The following is a 22,705-nucleotide window of genomic DNA, read 5'->3' on the forward strand; positions in this document are numbered from 1 at the left end:
TTGTAGTGGTAAAGAGCTTTTTACACTAGAGGTAATAGTTTGAACCCATATTCTTCTTGACTGCAGGGACTATTGGTTTCAAAGAAGTTAATATGTTAAAATTTCATTTTTTTTACAAATCTTTACAAATCATTACAAAACTCATTTACTAATTACATTTTCTTTTTTTATTGTCTTTTGAATAATCTTTTGTCATCAACATTTTGTTTTTCAACAAGTGTTTTTTAATAGGTATGTGTTGTTTGTTAAAATATTTAAGGTATAAGTGTTTAATAATTTAGATAATGGAACCTGGAAATACTTTTTAATGAGTATTATACTTTGTGCAGTTTCAATGTTTTTTAAAGAACAAGGAATCACTATTTTGGTTATTTTTATTATTTATTTATTTTTTTTTATGATTTTTTGTATAATGATAAATCTTAAATTTTTTTGCATTTTTTAGTAAATGTTTTTTTTTTTTTAATTTTTTTTTTCTTGTTACATGAAGAAATTTTTGTGACATGACATTCAGTTGACATGTCAACTGAATGTCACATATGTATGTTGCTTATTTAGATGTATTGATTACATAACAAAACTGAAACTAAAAACTCCTAGCTCAATATTCAAAAATTTTAAATAAAAAAACAATTTCGTAACTGAAAGTTTCATGACAGAATAACTTATAAAAGTGTTTAAAACTTAGTACTTTTATAAATAAAAAATATTAGACTGATTTATTTATAAAATTTTCAATGTTATATAGTAGTGCAGCAGATTAGCATAACATTTGTGCTAAAGTGGATGAAAGCATGAAACTTTTTTTACACATAGAAAATAAGTATACAATGCATTTAAGATATGGTGGCACGTTGATTTAGTTGTGTCTTGTTCGTAAAAATCAAAATTGAATTTTGTGTTTATAACAAAACACAGACCAGATATATTTGAGCACAAGGGCATTTTATGAAATATTTATATAATTTTCTATATATATTTATATATCGAATAAATTTTTATGTTTATAAATAATCTTGTTATTATTTAAATTAATATGTTATCAGTTAAATATCCAAGAACTTTCAAAACAATTCTGGTCTGCGTTTTGTAAAATCGCGAAACTCATTTTGCTTAGTTAAACAAAGACATATAAATACGTATTTATACTGTGGAGAAGCTTCAAAATTTATATTCGAATCGATTTTTGATTAATCAATTCGAGATTCAATTTGAATTTAAAAAAATGATTCAAGTTTTTTGAATTCTTACTTGTTTTGATTTTGTTGCATTTTTTTTTTAGATATATGACGCTTTGGCGCTATCAAATTAATTTTGTTTATCCCTAAATACCTTTTAATCAAACGTTAACCAAGGCAAGAAGCAGTTTAAAAATATGTTTATTCAAATATTTTTTTCTGAAAAATATAATATAAAAAAAAGCTTAAACTTCAGATTTCGAGTGAAGATTTGCTTTGCTTTGTGTACTAAAAATGCCGATTTGCAGGGCCTTAAGATGTACGTCCTTGGTTTATAAGTATAAAGTTAATATATAATTTAAAATTTTAAACTTTTTAAATTATATATATATATATATATATATATATATATATATATATATATATATATATATATAATAATAATAATGGGTAATATATGATTAATGACGTCATTAGGCATGAAAGTTAAAGCTTCATAATAAAAGTTTTTCCTTTTTCGTTTTTAATTATAAATCGCTCTGTTTTGAAATTTATAAATAGTCAAAATAAGTTTCCTAAATATTGAGCACTTTTCAACGAACAAGAGTTTTGTTTTATTTTAATACAACACTACATCATACGATATATGTGTATATATATATATATACATATATATATATATATATATATATATATATATATATATATATATATATATATATATATATATATATATATATATATATATATATATATATATATATATATATATACAGTGGCGACAAAATAAATAGCACAGATTGATGTTCAATATGTAATGATATATTTTCCAGAGATCTGAGTTTTTGAGATCTAAACTTTTTCAGCCTTATAAAATATTAGTTATAGAAGATAACATAACTGAGTAAGAAAAGAAAGTAACTTAGTTGAAAAAAAAGTATAATCGTATAAATGATTTAGAAGTTCAGAATAAGGGGGCAATTTAAATAGCACACCCTGTATAAAATTATCATTTCGTCCTTTTGCTACCAAAATCATGGAAGTTCTTTGTATAAATAGTTTAAAAAACTTTATTAGAGGTAAATTAATATTTAGGGGGTATCCTTTTGAGTCAATAACTGTTTGACAACGACAGCCCATTGACAAGATCAATTTTTGGCATCGTTCAGACGTAATGGCGACCCAAACAGCTTTTATTTCAATCCAAAGTTGGTTTAAATTTGTTGCAGTTGACCGGTTTTTGTTTCTGTCAACTTCCTCCCACAAATTTTCTACCGAAAATAGGTCTGGTGACTGTGTGGGCCACTCGAATACATCAATCTTCTTAGCGTTAAACTACATTTTAACACTTTTGGCGGTGTGCTTAGGGTCGTTGTCTTGTTGGAACTTCCAAACCAAAGGGAGATTTTCCTCGGCATATGGCAACATGACGTTTTCTAGTATTTCTTTGTATATGTGTTGATCAATTATCTATGCAACGGGCTCACACCACACCATGAAAAACTGCCCCAAACTATCACATTGCCACCACCATGTTTTACGGTCTTAAGAGTATACCGAGGGCTGAGTTCTTGGTTTTGGGGACGATGAACATATTGTTTTCCATCAGATCCAAAGCGATTAAACTTAGACTTGTCAGTCCAAAGCACATTTTGCCAAAAACTTAAATCCTCGTGTACGTGCTGTTTTGCAAACTTCAAACGGCTGACGAGATTACGTTTTGAGACTAATTGTTTTTTCGGGCAACCTTTCCAAATAGCTTATTTTCGCGTAAGCGACTTTTAACAATGCTGACAGACAGATCGAGATTTAAATTTTGAGCAATATGTTCTTTAATTTTTGGTGCGCCAACAAAAGGATTCAGCTTAGCGATACAGACAATGGCTGCGTCTTCTCTAGGGGTTATCTTTCATTCGCGAGACTTGCGTTTTTTGTTGCTTAATGATCCAGTATCATTAAATAAATTAATAGCATTGATATCTTTCTTACGAGAACAACCCAGTCTTCGAGTTATTTTAGAATTGTTCAATCAATTAAATTTGGAAATGCCTGTACTTGTCCTCGAAAGAAATTTGTTCCACGTTTACCTCGTAACATAGTTGATAGATAATGGATTTTTTTTTTTTTTTGCTAAATGAGTTACAAGAATATCCTTTAAATACTGAATAGAATGATTATCTTTTGATATAATAAAAGAATTTAAGTTTTTTTAAATAAAAAGTAAACGTGTGCTATTTAAAATGACCGCCAAAAGGTAAACACGACTGCTTAAATGCTTAAAACAAGCAATTTTGACAGCAATAAATGTCAAATGAGTATTTCCGTTCAAAAAGGTTAACATTGTTGATGCTATAAAAAATAACAGCAATTGCCATAAATACAAAAAAGTTGGCATCAAAAAGTAAAACCAACTGGTCATGAAAGTGTGCTATTTATGTTGTCGCCACTGTATATATATCAGTGGCATAGTTACATATTTGGCGCTTGGAGCAAGTAAAGTTGGTGCGCCCCCTATACTTTCAAAGTTAATTAAAAAAAGTTCAAATTAGTAATTGCGTTTTAATCACAAAAGTTATATACATTATGGAATAGAAACAAAGTTGCACATCTTTCTAATTTATGTTTATCCAATTTAAGTAATTACATAAATTGGATAGGGTTGCTGACAGACTTTCTGAAGGTATTAAAAAAAGTTAAAAAAATTCTCTAACATTCTGTGCGTGTGGAGCATTTGCTCCAACTGCTCCAAAAGAGCTATGCCACGGATTTACATACATACCGGCATTTTCTGACCACTTTAGATCCTCTTTTAAAGCTAATTATTTTTTAAAAAAATTTAACCTTTTTTGTCAAAAATTGCTGATTTCTGTGGCGTTGAGGGAGTGTCTAATATAAACCCATTTTGCTGAATTTAGCTTAGACTGCATATATTTTAAATTTAAAATCATAAGTTTTTTATTTTAGCTTTATTGCTGCATATTTTGCACTTAAAATCTCAATAAATTTGCAATATTTATGCATTTTATTGTTACATTGAGAACTCTTTATATATTTTATGTATTATAAAAATACTTAAGATTTTCTCTGATAAATTAAAAAATTGGTACCTTGCTTGTTATTTTAATTTTTTCTAGGCTGTGGTTAGCTTCATCATCAATTTTCTTTAGCCTGCCTCCACATTAGACTCGCACCTTAAAAAATATTAGGGAAGGGGGTGTTTTTTAAAAATAAGACATTTTATATGACTTTTATGATCAAAGTATATGCGCTGCAGCACAATGCGCACTTACAAGTAAAAACCTTTATATTATTAAGGTTTAATACCGAGGTTGAGTAAAAGCACTCACTGGCGTTTTGTATTTTTGCACCCATGTCGTTTCCAGATTAGTAAACAATCAGAGCCTTTTGGAGGGCCTTCTATTTAGACACCTTTTTTTAAATATGTACTCCATTTATTTTACAAAAATATAAGTATATACTAATAAAAGTAAATATAAATATTTTGAATAGAACTTTTGAAAAAATATCATTCTTAGGATAAGGGGAAGCCTTTTTTTGGGGAAGAGGGCCGTGCCCTAACACTTTCCCTACTCATTAGCGCATTTGCAATTAATGTATACTTGCTATGTTCTACCTTCCCTAAGATTTTGGTAAATTTTAGTTAAACGGTTTAAAATTTACTAATGGTTTATAAATCCAAGATGCTGTAACTGCCATCTTGGATTCAAGCCAGTTCTGGTCATGCTACATTTTGCCACCACATCTTAAAATAAACAGCATAACTTTCTGAGTTATTGGCAAAAAATTTATGCTTTTATCCACTTGTGCACAATTCCAGTCATTTTTAATGCTAATCTGCTGCACTATAGATGCTGATTAAGTTTTTCATTCAGCATCTCGAAAATATTTAGTTATGGCATTAAAGTTTCTTAAGTATAATAATATTAATAAAAATTTTTAAAACATTTTAAAAAATTGCAGAAAAAAAATAGTAGTTGTTGTAGTTGTTTTGTAGCATTTGTAGATGTAGTAGTAGTTATTGTGGTAAAAAATTATTATTATTACATGTAGTATTGTTGTTGCAAGAGCAGTTACTGTAGTAGTAATTGTTGTAGTTGTAATTGTTACTTTAATTAGTTGTAATTGGTTGCTGTAGTTGTTGTTACAAGATTATTTTAGTAGTAGTTGTAGTAAATTTCTGAATTAAAGATTTGTGAATGTTTTTGTGTTATGTAACAGTCGCTTTGTGTTTAATTTTGAGCTGTTAAAAATGTTAGTTAGTTTGTTATACTTTTTGAAGCTTCCATTTTGTACCTAAGTTTAAAGTTGATTTAAATTTTTTTCCTTCAGTAATCTCCATTACTTCAAGTAAGTTTTATCAGTAACATGTCATCTTCGTATGAAATGTTACTGATAAAACTAGCTTTGTTGGTCTTAAACTTTTTTTATATCACAGTCATTTTTGAGGACCATGTAACAGAAAACTCCTTAAAATAAAATAAGAGAAAGAAAAATATAGAAAGTAAAAATCTTTTATTTTATGACTTAAATTAAATCAAATTTATCAAAAACTGAGCAACTTTTAATATAATTAAATTTTAATATATTGCGTTAAATTTCCTCTTTTTTTATTTTTTTTAATTTTTTCAATATGTTAAGAAATTCTAATGTTACTGCTAGTTAATGGCTCTGGATTTGAAATAGTTTTTAAAAGAGATTTTTAAAGTAGTTTTAAAAAAAGTAAAGATCAAGGTTCAGACTACAACATTAATAAATATTTGTAATGCATATATTTTGTATTGTCATTTATTGTGTTTGTATCGTATAGGAATATATATATATATATATATATATATATATATATATATATATATATATATATATATATATATATATATATATATATATATATTTAAACAACTTTAAAAAGTATTCTACACAATAGAGTGCTCAATGTTCTTAAAAGAACAGAGCAATTATATTAGTAGTAGAAAATCACTTAACAAAATTTTTTCCATTTAACACTGTGTTTCATCAACAAAGATTCATCAGAAATGGATGATCAAATTAATAAAACTTCAATTTATACCAAAATTAAATTCCAGGAAGTTATTATTCCTGGATATTCCTTAAAACAGCGCCTGCATATAACAATATTTCCAAAAAATGCATACTATGCCTACAAGAAAAATTTGAAATAATTACACATGCAAATCAAGAATGCTTATTAAACAAAAGATCGGAATTAATTTTTAATTGTAGGCACGAAAATAAGTTTCTCCTAAAAAACTATAAAAATAAATGAGTTCAAATAATATTTACATTAACTACCCTTTTTAAAAAAACATTTTAAAAAAATAGCATAAGTAATCATTTCTAAAGAATTCTTTTTATAATAGTGTCAGCAAATTCCACAAATGTGTGAAAATTTACAGTAGTTAAGACATTTGCAACTTCCTGGAATTTAATTTTGGTATAAATTGAAGTTTTATTAATTTGATCATCCATTTCTGGTGAATCTTTGTTGATGAAACACAGTGTTAAATGGAAAAAATTTTGTTAAGTGATTTTCTACTACTAATATATATATATATATATATATATATATGTATATATATATATATATATATATATATATATATATATATATATATATATATATATATATATATATATATATATATATATATATATATATATATATATATACTACCAGGGACATGGTGGGGATCGAACTCGGAACTTTTTACTTATGAAGCGACCTGTCTACCACTACATCACTACCACATGTAGAAGTGTAGTGTTAGTTTAAAGTGGGTTGTATTATCTAATACAACCCACTTTATGGGTTGTATTAACATGTAAGATTAGCACCAGGAAGAGAATCCTGCTGCAAAAATGTGCTTGAACTCTTCCATAATTTAAACTAATGTTTAATAATTAATTAATATTAAATAAATAATATTTAATAATTAATTAATAATAAATTTAAAATAATGGCTAAAAACTAATAGATAGAAACCCAACAAACAATGGCGTATTTAAATGTAGTTTAAAACAGTTGTGCAATCAATGGCATTAAATTAAAATATATTTATAGGTTCAATAAGTTGTTTTGGTCTCTTCAATTAAATTGAAATTAGTTATTAATTTAATTGTGATGCAATTCGATACATTTGAAATATATTTAAAAAACAACATAGCTTGTTTTTTTAGGGTGTTTGCGTTGGATATGAGTTAGTAATGATAATGAAGCTTAACAATATCGACAATATTTGTAATATCAGCCAGCAAGTAAGTTTTAAAAAAATTTGTTGTATGCCAATTTAATACCAAAAAGGTTTACATTAAAATAAGATCATTTAAAGTATCAAACATTCAAGAAATGATTTTTTATTTAAAAATAATATTTACAATGAATAGGTGTAATAAAATTTTTTTCCATTTAAGATTTTATTATTTTATTATTTTTTGATTATTTAACTTATCTTTTTTTTTTTTTTTTTATTTATTTTTTGTTTAGAAATCTTTAAAAAGAATATTATTATTAACTATTTGGGGCTTGGGCTTGTTGTTATTTCGAATTTATATCATGAGTTCTAGTCTCCCAAACTTTTCATTTCAAGATAATCCTGGTTCATTTCAAAAGTCATTAATTGTGAGGGTAGGAAGCTATTTTAAAAGTTAATTTTTTATTTTTCATTTTTCAACTTTCAAAGTTTTTAATTCATTGTTGTTTTTTAGGTTTACAACTACATCTATCATTATTCAATAAATATATGGCTCCTTTTATCTCCCCATTGGTTATGTTTTGATTGGGCAATGGGTTGTATTCCAATAGTTGGATCTTTAACTGATTTGCGGTTATTTGCTCCAATGTTTATGATTTTATGTTTCAGCAGTATTTGTTTGAAAACCTTGCTCAATCTAAAAATATATTTTATGAGGTAATTGTTGAAAATACTTTTAAGTATCTTGAATTAATTTTTAAACTAAATATAAATGACTCTAAAATGACAAATGATTACTGACTTTCCTGCTGCTTTTCTCCATTCAGGAAACATTAGTAAGGAAAACAGCAGGAAACTTCCTTAATATATAGTATTTCCTTGGCAGTAGTGTAGCAAGACTGTTAGATTTTTTTACTTTAATAACAATCAACAACAAAATACGATGATAATTAAGTTTAGGTCATAGTGGAACAAATTTCTTCTTTTCTTCCAAATTCTAAAAATCATTAAAAATAATTTTTAGAATTTGGAATATCTATCAAGTTTAAAAAATCATTAGGCATGAAAAATTAAAATTATCAAATGTTAGTTGAAAATTAAATTGTAAAAAAAAATAGTTGTAGATAACAAAAATATATATATATGTATATATATATATATATACATACATACATACATACATACTAGCTTCATGTTCCAATAAAATACAGCTCTTGGTAAGTCTATTCAACACTGACCATTTCTATACTTATTTACTTAAAAATAGCTTTTATAGCAAAAAGAAATAAAGGTTCTAATGGATTTCTATTTTTTTTGTTCTACTACTGATTTGTTAACAGTAATAGCTGTTGGGTTTTATTGTGCATTAGATACATGTGGAAAGGTGTAGGCTGGACATTTCTAAAGCCTTTGATAAAGTTTGACAAGCTGGTCTTCTCCATACGCTCTCTTCTCACGGTGTATCAGGTTACATCTTTAAGATTATTGAATCCTTTCTTTCTAATCCTAGTATAAAAGATGTCCTCAATAGACAACTTTTATATTATGATTGTAATTCATTGTAAACTCATTCTTTTACTGTGACTGTTCTTAAGTGCTCGAAAAATTAGTCTAGTTTTTTTCCTCAAATGTCAGTTCTCTGGAATTCACTCTCTTCTCTTGTTTTCCTGATTCATATAATTTGCAATCTTTTAACTTGTCTGTTAATCATTATCTTGCTTTATATTCTTCATCTTTTCTCTTCCAATAACTTCTAACTCTAAGAGTGGTTCCTCACAGCAGCAGTGAAGATGTTTGAAAAAAACAAAAACAAAAAATATAGACTGATAAATATTATTAGAACAAGATTAAAATTAGTCTAAAGGATATACAGATCTGAAAGAAAAAAAAAGGACACTGACGCATATAATATAATATGCCCCTAAATAAGTATAAAAACAATGTACATAATCTACAAATACATTTAATGAAGTACACATTCAAGATTTTATTCGTTCATTTACTTTATAAAATAATTATTTTTCGAAATTTGAGGATTTTGTTTTTAAACATACATATGTTGTTTGCGTTAACAGTTTCCAATGTCAGGTTGTTCCAGACAACTCGTTAAGAAAAAAAATATTTGCAAATATTGAGTTGACATTATTGCTTGGGAATCTTATAAGTATGACCAAGAGTATATTTATCATTATTATTGTTAACCTCAAAAAACAAACTTTTATTTATATAAAGTTATGCAAAATTTAAAAACATTTAACTAATTGTGTTTTATCGGTCTGATCTCAAGAGTATCTAAACTTAGCACCTGTAAAATGACTATACTAGTTCAAACAATTATGATTAGCAATTTTTTATTTGTGAATTGTTTTTGAATATTTACAATAGATTTTATTAACTTAGTTTGGTGTATATATAAATATATATATATATAAATATATATATATAAATATATATATATATATAAATATATATATATATAAATATACATATATATATATATATATATATATATATATATATATATATATATATATATATATATATATATATATATATACACATATATATATATATATATGTATATATATATATATATATATATATATATATATATATATATATATATGTATATATTGTAAACGTTATCACAATAATCTAGATCCTCCTATATTTACGAGTTAATGTACTCGATGAGTGATCTACCCTTCATCTTCAAGGATTAATTCTTCCTTTCGGTCTTTCTTTAAAAACCATATATCAAATCAGTAGCAAAATTAGTGTCTTTTATTTTTGTTGCATCTCTTTATCGTGCTCGCCACTTTTTTACTGCAGGTTCTATTATTTATCTCTGAAAATCTTAATTCTATCCTTGTATGAAAAACTGTTGCCATATCTTCCATTGATCCTTTCTATGTTAACAATCATTTTGAATTAAAAAAAAATCATAGTATGTTATTGCAATCAAAATAAATTTCAGTTTGAAATATATTATTATACTATTAATGAAATTAAAGACTAAAATAACTTGGATTTGAAATATTTAAATTAAAAAACTATCACTAGCAATATAACAAATTTTTACAATAATTTGATGTTGTTATTTTAAAAACAAATAAAGCTGAGTGGAAGATAAAAGTTTTTAAATATACTTTTACCAAAAGCTGATCTTTTAACACATTATTATCATTAATTGATTAATAATAACATACTTAATGTGAGCATTTTCTTTTAATTTATATATGTGCGTAATTAAATCTGTGTATTGGTAATTAATTCTGCGAATTGGAAATTAAGTCTGCGAATTGGAAATTAAGTCTGCGTATTGGTAATTATATCTGCGTATTGGTAATTATATCTGCGTATTGGTAATTATATCTGCGTATTGGTAATTACAGACATAAAAAAAGTTTAAAATAAAATACTAGTAATATTAATAAAATATTTTTTTTGTTCAAAACTTATTTATCAAAAAAAAAAGTTAATTATTTGCTCTAACAAGTGATTTATTCTATTTTTAGTGAAATAAATCTGTATTTAACCATTTCAGTACATTATGATGCGTATGCATTAAATTGCATATATATTAAATTATGCATATCATGAATACCTTAATTTACATATACATTAAATTACATTTAATGTATATGTAAGTTGTGTAAAATTAAATATAGTAAAATAAAAACAAAAGTTTTAAATATAATTAAATTTTTTCTTTCAATTTTTTGTAAAATTTCAAACTTGAAATTTAACTATTAGTTATTTTGATTATTTTAACACAACACAACAATTTATAATAAAAACAGCTGTACAGCACACATTTATATTGGTATAAATAAGTTTGTAAAATTAGGTTATGGTGTATATTTTAAAATACAAGGGTGTGTTGGTTTCTTTAAAATACAAGATTAAAATTATGAAGTTATGAAATTTTTTGGCTTAAATAATATACATTTGAGAAATTTTGTAATAATGGTTTTCAATGGCAATTTTTTTTAATATAATTTTTAATTTACTGTTTTGAATCTGAATAAAATATAAGAAGTTATATAACTTTAATGTTATTTATAAATTTTTTATTTATTTAGATGTTTTGCTATGGGAGTTATCTTTATGGTTGTTCCTTTTCTTCCATCTACAAACATATTTTTTCGTGTTGGTTTTGTTATTGCTGAACGAAACTTGTATATACCATCGATTGGCTTTCTTATGTTGGTAGTCCTTGGAACTGTTGTGTTATGTTCTACTGTTAGATTAAAAATGGTATATTTTGTCTTCAGCAACACTCTGCATAAAGAATATAGTAATTGTAAAATAAATTATTTTAATAGTTATAATAGTAATTTATAATCTAGGTGAAATATCATTATGTCTGTAAACTTATAATCTCTATAATATCTGTAAACCTCTAAAATCTCTGCAATATTTTTGAACATTAAATCTCTAATAACATGAAATTTTATTTATATAATTTAAGGTTTTTTTAGTTACAAATTTTTTTTAGTTTCATTACAGTTTTTTTTTAATATTTATGTTTTAAAATTTTACATTTTTAACTTTTCAGTTAGTGGCATTTTTCTGGAAACTTTTGATCATTATCTTTTTTCTTAAATCTTATAATGTAAGTAAATTTTTTAATTTAGATATTTAATTATTAAATATTTTAATCTTTTAATATAATTGTTTAATAGTTATATCTCCTAATGTAATTAAATGAATCCAGATATATATGCCATAGTTATGTATAATGAACCTGGAGCTATTTTAGGAAAATAATTTGGGCAGCGGTACCCACCATGCTGATGTCTTCTGTAAGGAAATTTGGCAGAAAGATTGCCGTATATAGGCTTTTTTTTTTCACAAAAAACAATATTTGCCGTAATTAAAAAAAAACTCCTCAATTTCTGAATTTGGGCAGCACCCAAATGTTGCCCAAATACCTTCAACACTGTCGAAAAGGGTCTAGAATAGCTCCTGTGAACTATTACAAAAGAATGAACTTGGCATAAACAAATGAAGAAAAAGATCTTTATTTTTAACAGTTAAAAAAACTTATTTTCATGCATTCAGAGATTAATTCTTTATTTAATAAACATTCTTGGTTCTCGTTTGAATAGTTTAAAATTTATTTTTTTATGATACATCTTTTGAAAATATTATTAAAAAGGAAAGCACTTTTTAATTATGAACAAATTCAATACAGGCTCAACAATTTTTTTATCTTCAAATTCCTATATGTATTTTTGGCAGCACACATTTTTGAACACATTTTATTTTTAAAAGATTGGCAAAACATTTAATGTATTGTTTATCTGGTACATTCTTAAAAAAAATTATTGTTTATCATGTACATTAAACTTTAGAAACAGCAATTATTTTTTTGTTTGCAATTGTAGGTTTTTATTTTGAATAATGTTTTTGCATAACCAACACATTATTGTACCCTTTTGTATTTCTTTCCACATTTTTTATGCAACTGTAGCTATGTTTAATTGTATTTTGGTTAAAAATTTATTAGTTTATCCACCAACGTTAAAAAGCTTTTCTAATATTAGTAGAAACATTTTTTGCATGTATTTTTATGTAACCAAATTGTGTTTCTAGTTCTATTTCGCGTTTTGCATTCTTTTTTTAGTTTGTAAAAAGTAAAATTTTAGTTTGAAATTATAAAAACCACTTTTTAAAGACCTTCAGTCTTTAATTTGAAATTTAATGCCAGCACGCAAAAATGCGCTAGCCACATGGTCATTATTAGGCTGCCGTGTGCAATTTTAAAAAATTCATATTTTATTTGGTATTTTAAATTCTCAATAAAATTAATAAAATAAAAGAGACAAAATGGACATTTTATTGAAAATAAAAGTCCATTTTAAAGTGTTATCAGGATTTTCGTTCCTAAAAGTGTTATCAGGATTTTCGTTCCTAAAAGTGTTATCAGGATTTTCGTTCCTAAAAGTGTTATCAGGATTTTTGTTCCTAAAAGTGTTATCAGGATTTTCGTTCCTAAAAGTGTTATCAGGATTTTCGTTCCTAAAAGTGTTATTAGGATTTTCGTTCCTAAAAGTGTTATCAGGATTTTCGTTCCTAGAAGTGTTATCAGGATTTTCGTTCCTAAAAGTGTTATCAGGATTTTTGTTCCTAAAAGTGTTATCAGGATTTTTCTTTCCTAAAAGTGTTATCAGGATTTTCATTCCTAAAAGTGTTATCAGGATTTTCCCTCAATTTATTTGATGAACAATAAATTTATGCTTATTTCAATATGAAACTCAATATTTTAACCCAATATAAAAAAATTTTTATAATATCTTTTCTAGTTTTATCAAGCTGTGGATCAGAATTTTTACACATTTTAATAAAGAACTAATTAATATTAATTATTTTACTTGATAAATTCAGAATAATATAGTCAAACAAATTCAAGTTTTGCTCCATCATAACTCCATATTGTTACATCAAAGCAAACGTGTATAAAACATACATATTTTCTGTTTCCTAATTCAAATTAAGTAAGATCTTTATGCAATCCTTTATTATATAACAGTCTCTTCTATGAGTGTTTCTAAAAAATCTTTTTTGAAAAAATTCCTTTTTTTAACATCATTCTAAAGAGTATTAAAAGAATTTGGAAATGAATAAAGATAATGACAGAGTAATTATCTTTTATTCATTTTTATATAGGGTCTTAGGGTCTTAAAATTCACTTTTTTTAATGGTTGCTTTTGGAAAAAGATATTTTTATTGTTTGATTCTATTCAAATTTTGTTTGAAAATCTTTCTGGTAATAGCACCAGTAAACCTATAAATTAAAGTGTTTACTCCAGCAAATATCATAGTTTACTCTAGCAAAGATTGTTGAGTTAAAAAGAACTCGTGAGTTTTGGAAAACACTTTTGTAAAACTGTGACAAGTGCGTTTTCTAGACCATAGGCTGTAGAAAAGTTTAAGTGATAAAACATAACTTAAGCAAAGGATGTTGTATTTTTTTGTGTTGTGATTTATTTTATTTTTTTGCTAATATTAGGAAAATTTCCTTTAGGAAATTGAAAAATCCAGCTTTAAAAAAAATCCTTCCATTAAAGTGTTAGCTGATTAATGATTTTTTTTTATTTTAAAATTTTTAAATAGTTTTTACTTATCATTGATAGAATAGGTCAGCCTATTGAGTAGGAACCTATCAAGCACCACTCTATAAAGTTATAATAGTTTATTTTTTTATTTATTTTCCAATAAATTTTGTTTAATGGATCTTATAATTTTTAATTTACATTTTTTATGTATTTTAAACTTATAAATTTGTGTGATGTTTTCATTTTAATCATTAAGTTAAAACATGAAAAAAAAAAAAAAATCATTAAATAAGTTCATCTGATAATATTTTAAAAGTTCAGTTTTTATTTTTCAATTTTTAGAGAAATTTTTTTTAAAAAGTAATATAAAAAAAATATTTTGAAAGTTAAAATTTTATTCGATTTTTATAATTTTTTAAATTTATTGACATAAAAAATGGAAAAAATCAAATAATAAAATTTGATTTTTTTAATAAATTTGGTATACCTTATTAGTTTTGAATAGATGAAAATATCCAATGAAAATAAAAATTTGGCTTTTTTAAAAAACTTTGCTACCTAATAAAAAACTTCATCTCTGAAGTGAGACTAGAGACCAGAGATTTTTAGATGTATTTATTTAAATGTTTGAATAATATTTGTAATTTTTTAGAGAGCTTCAAAGTGGTTAAATGAAATGGATTTGTTTACATCTGGACTTGAAGTTTGCCCATTGAATGCAAAAGTAGAAAATTTATTGTAGAAAAATTAATTTTAAATTTAATTAATTTATTATTTTCATTTAACTAGTTTTTAAATTTTTCTTATAATTGTTTTACTCTGAGGATAAATGCTGCCCTTCAACCCTGTCCCCTACCCTCTTAACCTTTGTTTAATAAAATTTGTAGCTTTTTTGTAGTTCCTTTTTTAAATTGCTTTAATGTCATTCAATGCACATATTATTTTTGTCTTCAAAATGATTGAAATATCCCTCACTGCTCCAAGATATAGGGGTTTAGGTTAAAGTTGAAGGTACCTGGGATTTTTCTTCATAGAATTATCAGTTAGGGATAATAGGATAAACCTAGCCAAAAATTAAATTTGGAGCTGCTCCTAAATTGAATTTTTGCTGAACCTCTTAATAGTCTTATGAATGTACTTGTAAACACCTTCTGAGGTTTGTTCTCAACATGTTAGACCATAAGAAATATGATGACGATCCAAATAATCATTCAAGTGATATATAATGATATGGTACTTCTATCCAAGATCTATCAATGATATGGTACTTCTATCAATGATATGGTACTTCTATCCAAGAGATATGTTGATGTTGAACCTTTCCTATCATAATCTTTCAGGTAGTTCATGGAGTCAGTGAAAGCTCCATGGACTACCTGAAAGATTATGATAAAATACCATAAGATGGATCTAATGTCATTCCAAAGCAGCTCTCAGATACTACAAATAAAATGTATCATCTTTTTAAGATCATAAAGCATATTACTAATATAATATGTAATAATCTTTACCTGCTTTGAATTTTCTCAGTGTGTCCATTGTACTTAATGCAGTAGGCACATGCATATTTCCACCATGGGCAGATAATCTTAGCATGATATTGATCATGCTAAGCTGAGAAATACTTCAGTACATGCAGTTTGAGAAGTTGGAAAATTTGGGCTAAATTGCAGCTGTTTTCTGCATCATGTCGGACAATTGTCAGTAAAACAACTTTGTTTACAGCTGAGTACTTTTGATTCCTTAGTTGATCCTCAAGTTTTGCTGAATCAAAATAGTTCATAGCAACCTTAATTGACTTTTGGCCCCCATTAATGCTGATTCTCACAGTTGCTTTTTGGAGGGCTATATTTCTTTATTTGCATATTTCATCAACAAGCATAGGTATATCTTCAACATATACTACATCTTTTTGAACCTCTATATGGTTAGCACCTTGCTGAAGTATTAATTGCTGTACTCAATGGAAGTGTGTTTTAGTGAATGTAATCTTCTATTTACATCAGCCTTCACATTACTCCTTAATCCTGATCAACTAACATCTTTTCTTATTTCAGTCAACATGCTTTTGATTAAACATTTAGGAAGATCATGCTTGATCTTGAATACTGTGTCTTTTTTGGAGTGATATTCTTAGTAGTCTCTGCATGTTCCACTTGTTGACAGTTTAACCCCGTTTTTCAACCGTTTTCTGAACCTTTGATGCTACCTGTTGAGATAATCAAAAAAATTCTTCAGACATAAAAATTTTCTTTATGCTTTAGCAGTTGATTTTTTTATATATTGAATACCTTATATATTGAAAGCAATCTCTGCATATTGAGGCATTAGTATTCGAACATGAAGTTGAACCACTTTCATTGTCCTGTGATAAGATTAAGTGGATGTACTCCCTTAAGTTGAGCTCTATGTTACTTCTGTATATCACTTCTCAGACTACTGAGTAGACATTGACATAATTTAGCAACTTCTTGTCTTCTTCCAAGCATTGAAATAGTAACTTTTTTTGATTTGCCTGGAAGTTTCTGCACTTTTGACAGTTTTCCTTTTCTGCAAAAAAAATCATTTATACCTTGCATTTAAAAAATAATATTACTTATATAAAATAAATGACATGTAGAATAAAAAAGATAAATACCTCTTTCTTGTAAACTGCAACCTTTCATTTCAAACACAGTTCAGTGGGAAAGGAGTTCACTTCAACATCAAGCCTCCATCTATATGCTTTCTTACTAGATTTCTTAAAGCAATCTGCAATGAATTTTGCAGGTTCTTGTTGCAACATCTAAAACAAATTATACTTTTGTACTCCAGGTGATTTCTTTTCTGATTCAAATTTGGTAACATTTTTATTCAAATTTTAATTTTTACCCACTAAAGTACAAAACTTTAAATAATTGTTTTAAATTTTAAATATATATATGAAATATTCATGAAAATAAATACATTATTATTATAAGTTTAAATTGTAATGTTTGATTCTATTGGATTTTTTAGGCTATCTGTAGCACCAAAGTTAACAAAGTTATGGTGTTAACTTATTGCAATTAAAAATAATAAATCCGTTTAAATTCAATTTATAAGCAGTTCCAATTATAATTTTTGACTAGAGTTATCCTATTATGCCAACCTGACAATTCTGTGCAGAAAAGTCTCAGCTACCTTTAACCAAAACCCTCTTAGAGCAGTGCCCTAGTTGTTATGATCCCTCTGTTTATTTGGCACATCAGAGTAGTGTTAGTTTTGTGCTAGTTTTGTGTTTTTAGAAATTTGAGATTAATTGACAATTGTATCACCTTTGTGAGGTGTAAATACTTATTCTTTAGAATAATCTAAAAGGATTGAACATGTTAAAATATAAAAGGGTTGAACATGTTAAAATATAAAAGGGTTGAACATGTTAAAATATAAATGACTTATGAATTATTCAGTAGTGTTATATAAATTTCTAGGTACATTACAATATTGGCAAAGTTAACCAGGATAAAGGCAATTTAGATGAAGCTATAAAAGCTTATCATGAAGCAATAAGGTAACTAATAGATATCTAACCTCATTTTAAAAGACTAAATCTTTTTCTTTAGATATCCTCTTTTCTTCCTCTTTGAAACATTTTAAAGTTTCTTTTTAAAACATTATTAAAGACTAATCTGAATCTTTTATTTTTATATCAGCAAATATAATATATTATGCAACTATTTATATAACTAGTTATATCTTTATATATATATATATATATATATATATATATATATATATATATATATATATATATATATATATATATATATATATATATATATATATATATATATATATATATATAAATTAGTAAAAACACTTATCTAATTTTTGATTACTTCAACACTGTGTTTCACCATCAGTAGGTTCATCAGGAAGAACCTACTGATGATGAAACACAGTGTTGAAGTAATCAAAAATTAGATAAGTGTTTTTACTAATTTATTATTGCTCTGTTCTTTTAAAACATTGAGCACTCTGTTTGTATAATACACTAACATAATATATATATATATATATATATATATATATATATATATGTATGTATGTATGTATGTATGTATGTGTATATATATATATATGTATGTGTATATATATATATATGTATGTGTGTGTATATATATATATATATATATATATATATATATATATATATATATATATATATATATATATATATATATATATACGGGCGATTCCATGAGAAAGAGAGAAAATTCCATGAGAAAGAGGAAAAAAAAAAGCGAAAAAGTTATAAAAACACATACAAGTTTTATCCTAAAAGATAGAAGAAATAAAAGCTTCCAGCCCTGCCTGAATCCATGAGTTTACCTAACTCAGTAAACAACTGAGTTTTGTTTCGGCTAAAATTCACTGCAAAGCCACTGCAAGCTCCAAAACACTAAACAGAATTCACACTCAAGCTAAAAAATATTGAATTTTTGCCAAAGTATATAGTAGTCTCATTAGAGGTTTTTGCCACTTTAGAGGTTAAATTATCAGGAAGGTTATTAATTTAGTTGTAAAGCATCACAGGACCAAGAATAGAAATTTGTGGAACCCCAGAAGTTACTGGAAATGAAAGTGAGTGTTATCCATCAAGGACAACATTAATATTGCGGTTAGAAGGGAAAGCTTCAATGATTCCCAGATATTAAAAAAGAGCCTTAAGATTAAAAGGGAGATTAATGATCATTAAAGAGAGCTTACAGAGATGACCAGCATGTCTGAATTTATTAAAAGCATTTCATATGTCAACATATGGTAGTGGTGTAGTGGTAGAGCTCTTGCTTTGTTACAAGAAATACTGAGTTCAAATCTCACAATGTTCCTGGTACTACTGCGGTTAATTTTTTTCTCAAAGCAGAACCTTCTTAGATTTGTGTTTTGGAGTAAAATGGTTGACTAACTTAATAAATGTCATTTCATATAATTTGTCACTTTCTATAATTCAAAAACAAACATTTTTTGACAACTTTTAAGTTTGAATCAAAGGTGTTAAATCAATGGATTTTTAGATGTTTGAGTTTTGACACTTACAGGCATTGTGCAAACTCCAAACTTTTGAATGTTCATGTCAAATGAGAATGTTTTGCAAAGAATTGTGGTGACAGGAGCTTGAGAACAAAAAAAACCTTAATTTTCCCACCCAACCCTTGATGTGGAAGCATCGAGTTTATAAAAAAATTTTTGTTGCTATTTTTATCTAAATTTATATTCATTAACAAATTTCAAATTTCACGCAACAATCTCTTAGTGTTCAGTTTTTATGACCCTGCAAAGTTTACAGTTTACTCAAATTAAGGGGGTTTAAATGGTCATAATTTTCGAAAAATAAGAGTTTATTGCATGAAAATAGTTTATAAACTTGTTGCTCCCATAGTAAGGGCTAGGTGGACCCAAAAATTAGGATTTTTTTTGTTCCCAAGCTCCCATCACCGCAATTCTTTGCAAAACATTCTCATTTGACATAAGCATGAACATGTAATCCTGATAACATTTAATTCAGTACAACTTACCTTATGCTCTACTGCCTTCTAGAATTTGCTTTTCTAAGCAGAGACTATGAGAAGTTAACTCCAACTTAAAATACCCCTTGCTTTATGGCTCTTAATTAAATAAAGACTATAGAGGGTGTCTCAATATTTATCATGGATAGATTTTAACTGCATGGCTACTGTCTTGTAGAAGATCTCCTTGTCAAAGAATGTAGACGTAAGCAGAAAACATCTTTTAATCCAGCTTTGCACACCTTCATGAAATTAGCTGAGGTAGAGGTCAACCTGTGATACATTGTTTCCTGTCTAAGATGGTAAATGATAAATCTTTTTGAGTCTACTTATAAGTTGTTGCTTGACTCTCCTTGTAGTGGCTATGCAACTCTTGCTGTTATCTCCTAGTGATGGTACAGTTCTAAAATTCAATAATAATAAGAGAACTTGACTAATAAATAATAAGAGAACTTGACTTAATCATAGAAAGTGTATGACACCTTAATTAACCCAAAGTGGTAACAGAGGGCTCCTTATGTGGCTTTAACAATGCACACCAAAAGCACTAAGAAACACCATCCACGCACAACACAGCACTGTTAATACTCTGATATTTTAAAGCTGTTGACAAAATAACTTCCTTTGGGAGCTACCACAAAGTTCAGGAACCTTACTACCAGCTGGCTTCAGAACAATTAAATTGAATTTTAAAACTGTACCATCACTAGGAGATAACAGGAAGAGTTGGATAGCCACTATAAAGAGAGTCAAGCAACAACTCATAAGTAGACTCAATAAGATTCAGCATTTATCATCTTTGACAGGAAACAATGTATCACAGGTTGACATCTACCTCAGCTAATTTCATGAAGGTGTGCAAAGCTGGATTAAAAGATATTTTCTGCTTACGTCTACATTCTTTGACAAGGAGGTCTTCTACAAGACAGTAGCCATGCAGCTAATTCCATAAAGGTGTGCAAAGCTGGATTAAAAGATATTTTTTTCAAAGTTATAGAATTGAGAGAGGGTTATAACCACAACTAAAGTAGCCTCCTCAACTGTAGTGGCCTTCATGGCCTTGGGAAGATAAATTCAAAGTGTGTGTATGTGTGTGTGTATTACAAATAAGCTAGTAAACGACCAGGGCTTTGGCGGGGGCTAGGTTTGATAACACGTAACCATGACCAGGGCCAGGTTTATGATCAGGGCTGCATTAATATTGATAGATCCTATAAAAATGTTATCTTTAATTAAAATTTTTATGAATTTTATTTAAAAACAATATTTTGTAGGATCTATCATAGCCCCGGTCATAAACCCGGCCGGGGCTGCATTAAAATTGATAGATCCTATAAAATATTGTTTTTAAATAAAATTCATATCATAAATTTTAATTATAGATAACATTTTTATAGATCTATCAATATTAATGCAGCCCTGATCATAAACCTGGCCCTGGTCATGGCTGTGTTATCAAACCTAGCCCCGGCCAAAGCCCCAGTTGTTTACTAAAATAAGCAAATATATGTATACGGAACCTTTCAACTACTGTAGATGGTTATGTTTTTATAATAACATACCTTTTTTTTTTAATGAAATGTTGTCGTGCATTTTTTTTTTTTAAAGACTTGATTCAAGTTATGATCAACCGCTTAATAATCTTGGAAATATCTACAAGGTTTTTATTTAAGTTGTATTTAATAAAATTTTGTCATAAGAGTCTTTGGTTATTAGTAGTATTTGTAGTATTTCTATGTGAGAACATACATTAAAACAATTCTTTATTTTAGAAATATTTCAAAATTATAACTGTGTTTTTTGCATTTGAGATTACGAAAATTAAGATGTTCATAGTTATTTTTTCATTTTTTTGTTCTATAAATTAATGTAGTTAAACATACATTTTGCTTATTTGCAGTAACATGTATATGCTGATAATAAAAGCTTTATTATTTTTATCATAGTAAATGCAAAAATCTATTTAATGTATACATAGGAAAAGAATATGCTTCAAGAAGCTGAGCATTATTTGCAGATGGCTGTCAATGTCAGGTAGTTAACAAAAAAAATTTTGTTTTGATAAATTTTTTTATTGCAACAAAATATTTCTTTCAGCTCTTCATTTTTGTTCTTCATTTTCAGCTCTTCATTTTTATTCTTCATTTTTGTTCTCCATTTTCAGCTCTTCATTTTCTACTGCTTGGATGAACCTTGGAGCAGTGAAAGCAGATCTTAAAAAAAAAGAGGTTGATTTAAAACTTGAAAGTTTTAATTTTTTTTTTAATTTTAAAAAGGTTTTAAAATTCAACAAATTAAGTTTTTTTTATTTCTTTTATATTATTTATTTAATTTGTTATTGTTAAATCCACCATATCAAAGGAGACTACACATTAATATCAGAAATTTTTTTTTTAATTTGTTAAGGTTATGGTACCTTGAAAAATTTAAAAAAAAAAGTCTCTTCTGATATTATAGCCTCTGGGCTTTAGTGAGGTAAATATAAATAAAAAAGTAAATAAAATCTTTTATAAAATTTAATTGCTTGTTGTTGTTTACATGTAATGTTTTTAGGAATCAATAAATTGCTACAAAAAAGCTACAACATTAAAAAAAAACTATCCAGATGCATACTATAACTGGGGAAATTTGGTAAAAAAAAATTATTAAAATTGTTTTATATCTCAAAATGTTTATATTGTTAAAAAGTTTTTTATCTACAG

At 26.5% G+C, this 22,705-nt stretch overlaps 1 protein-coding gene across 2 annotated transcripts in view; it reads left to right on the forward strand.

Moving 5' to 3' along the window:
* Positions 1–22,705, forward strand: part of LOC100202345 (protein O-mannosyl-transferase TMTC4) — a 44,474-nt gene that overhangs the window by 11,987 nt on the left and 9,782 nt on the right. For both annotated transcript variants that reach the window (XR_010636011.1, XM_065789026.1), the window contains exons 3-14: positions 282–367; positions 7,395–7,472; positions 7,702–7,842; positions 7,923–8,125; positions 11,494–11,668; positions 11,970–12,026; positions 15,125–15,196; positions 17,925–18,004; positions 21,612–21,663; positions 21,982–22,037; positions 22,168–22,231; positions 22,557–22,634. Coding sequence is in view for 1 of the 2 variants with exons in the window: in XM_065789026.1 (XP_065645098.1) it covers positions 282–367; positions 7,395–7,472; positions 7,702–7,842; positions 7,923–8,125; positions 11,494–11,668; positions 11,970–12,026; positions 15,125–15,196; positions 17,925–18,004; positions 21,612–21,663; positions 21,982–22,037; positions 22,168–22,231; positions 22,557–22,634 (1,142 nt within the window). In the remaining variant the exon portion in view is untranslated. The remainder of the gene's footprint in view (positions 1–281; positions 368–7,394; positions 7,473–7,701; positions 7,843–7,922; positions 8,126–11,493; positions 11,669–11,969; positions 12,027–15,124; positions 15,197–17,924; positions 18,005–21,611; positions 21,664–21,981; positions 22,038–22,167; positions 22,232–22,556; positions 22,635–22,705) is intronic.

This window comes from Hydra vulgaris, chromosome 01, assembly GCF_038396675.1.
Source record: "Hydra vulgaris chromosome 01, alternate assembly HydraT2T_AEP".
In the NCBI taxonomy this organism is placed as follows: domain Eukaryota; kingdom Metazoa; phylum Cnidaria; class Hydrozoa; order Anthoathecata; family Hydridae; genus Hydra; species Hydra vulgaris.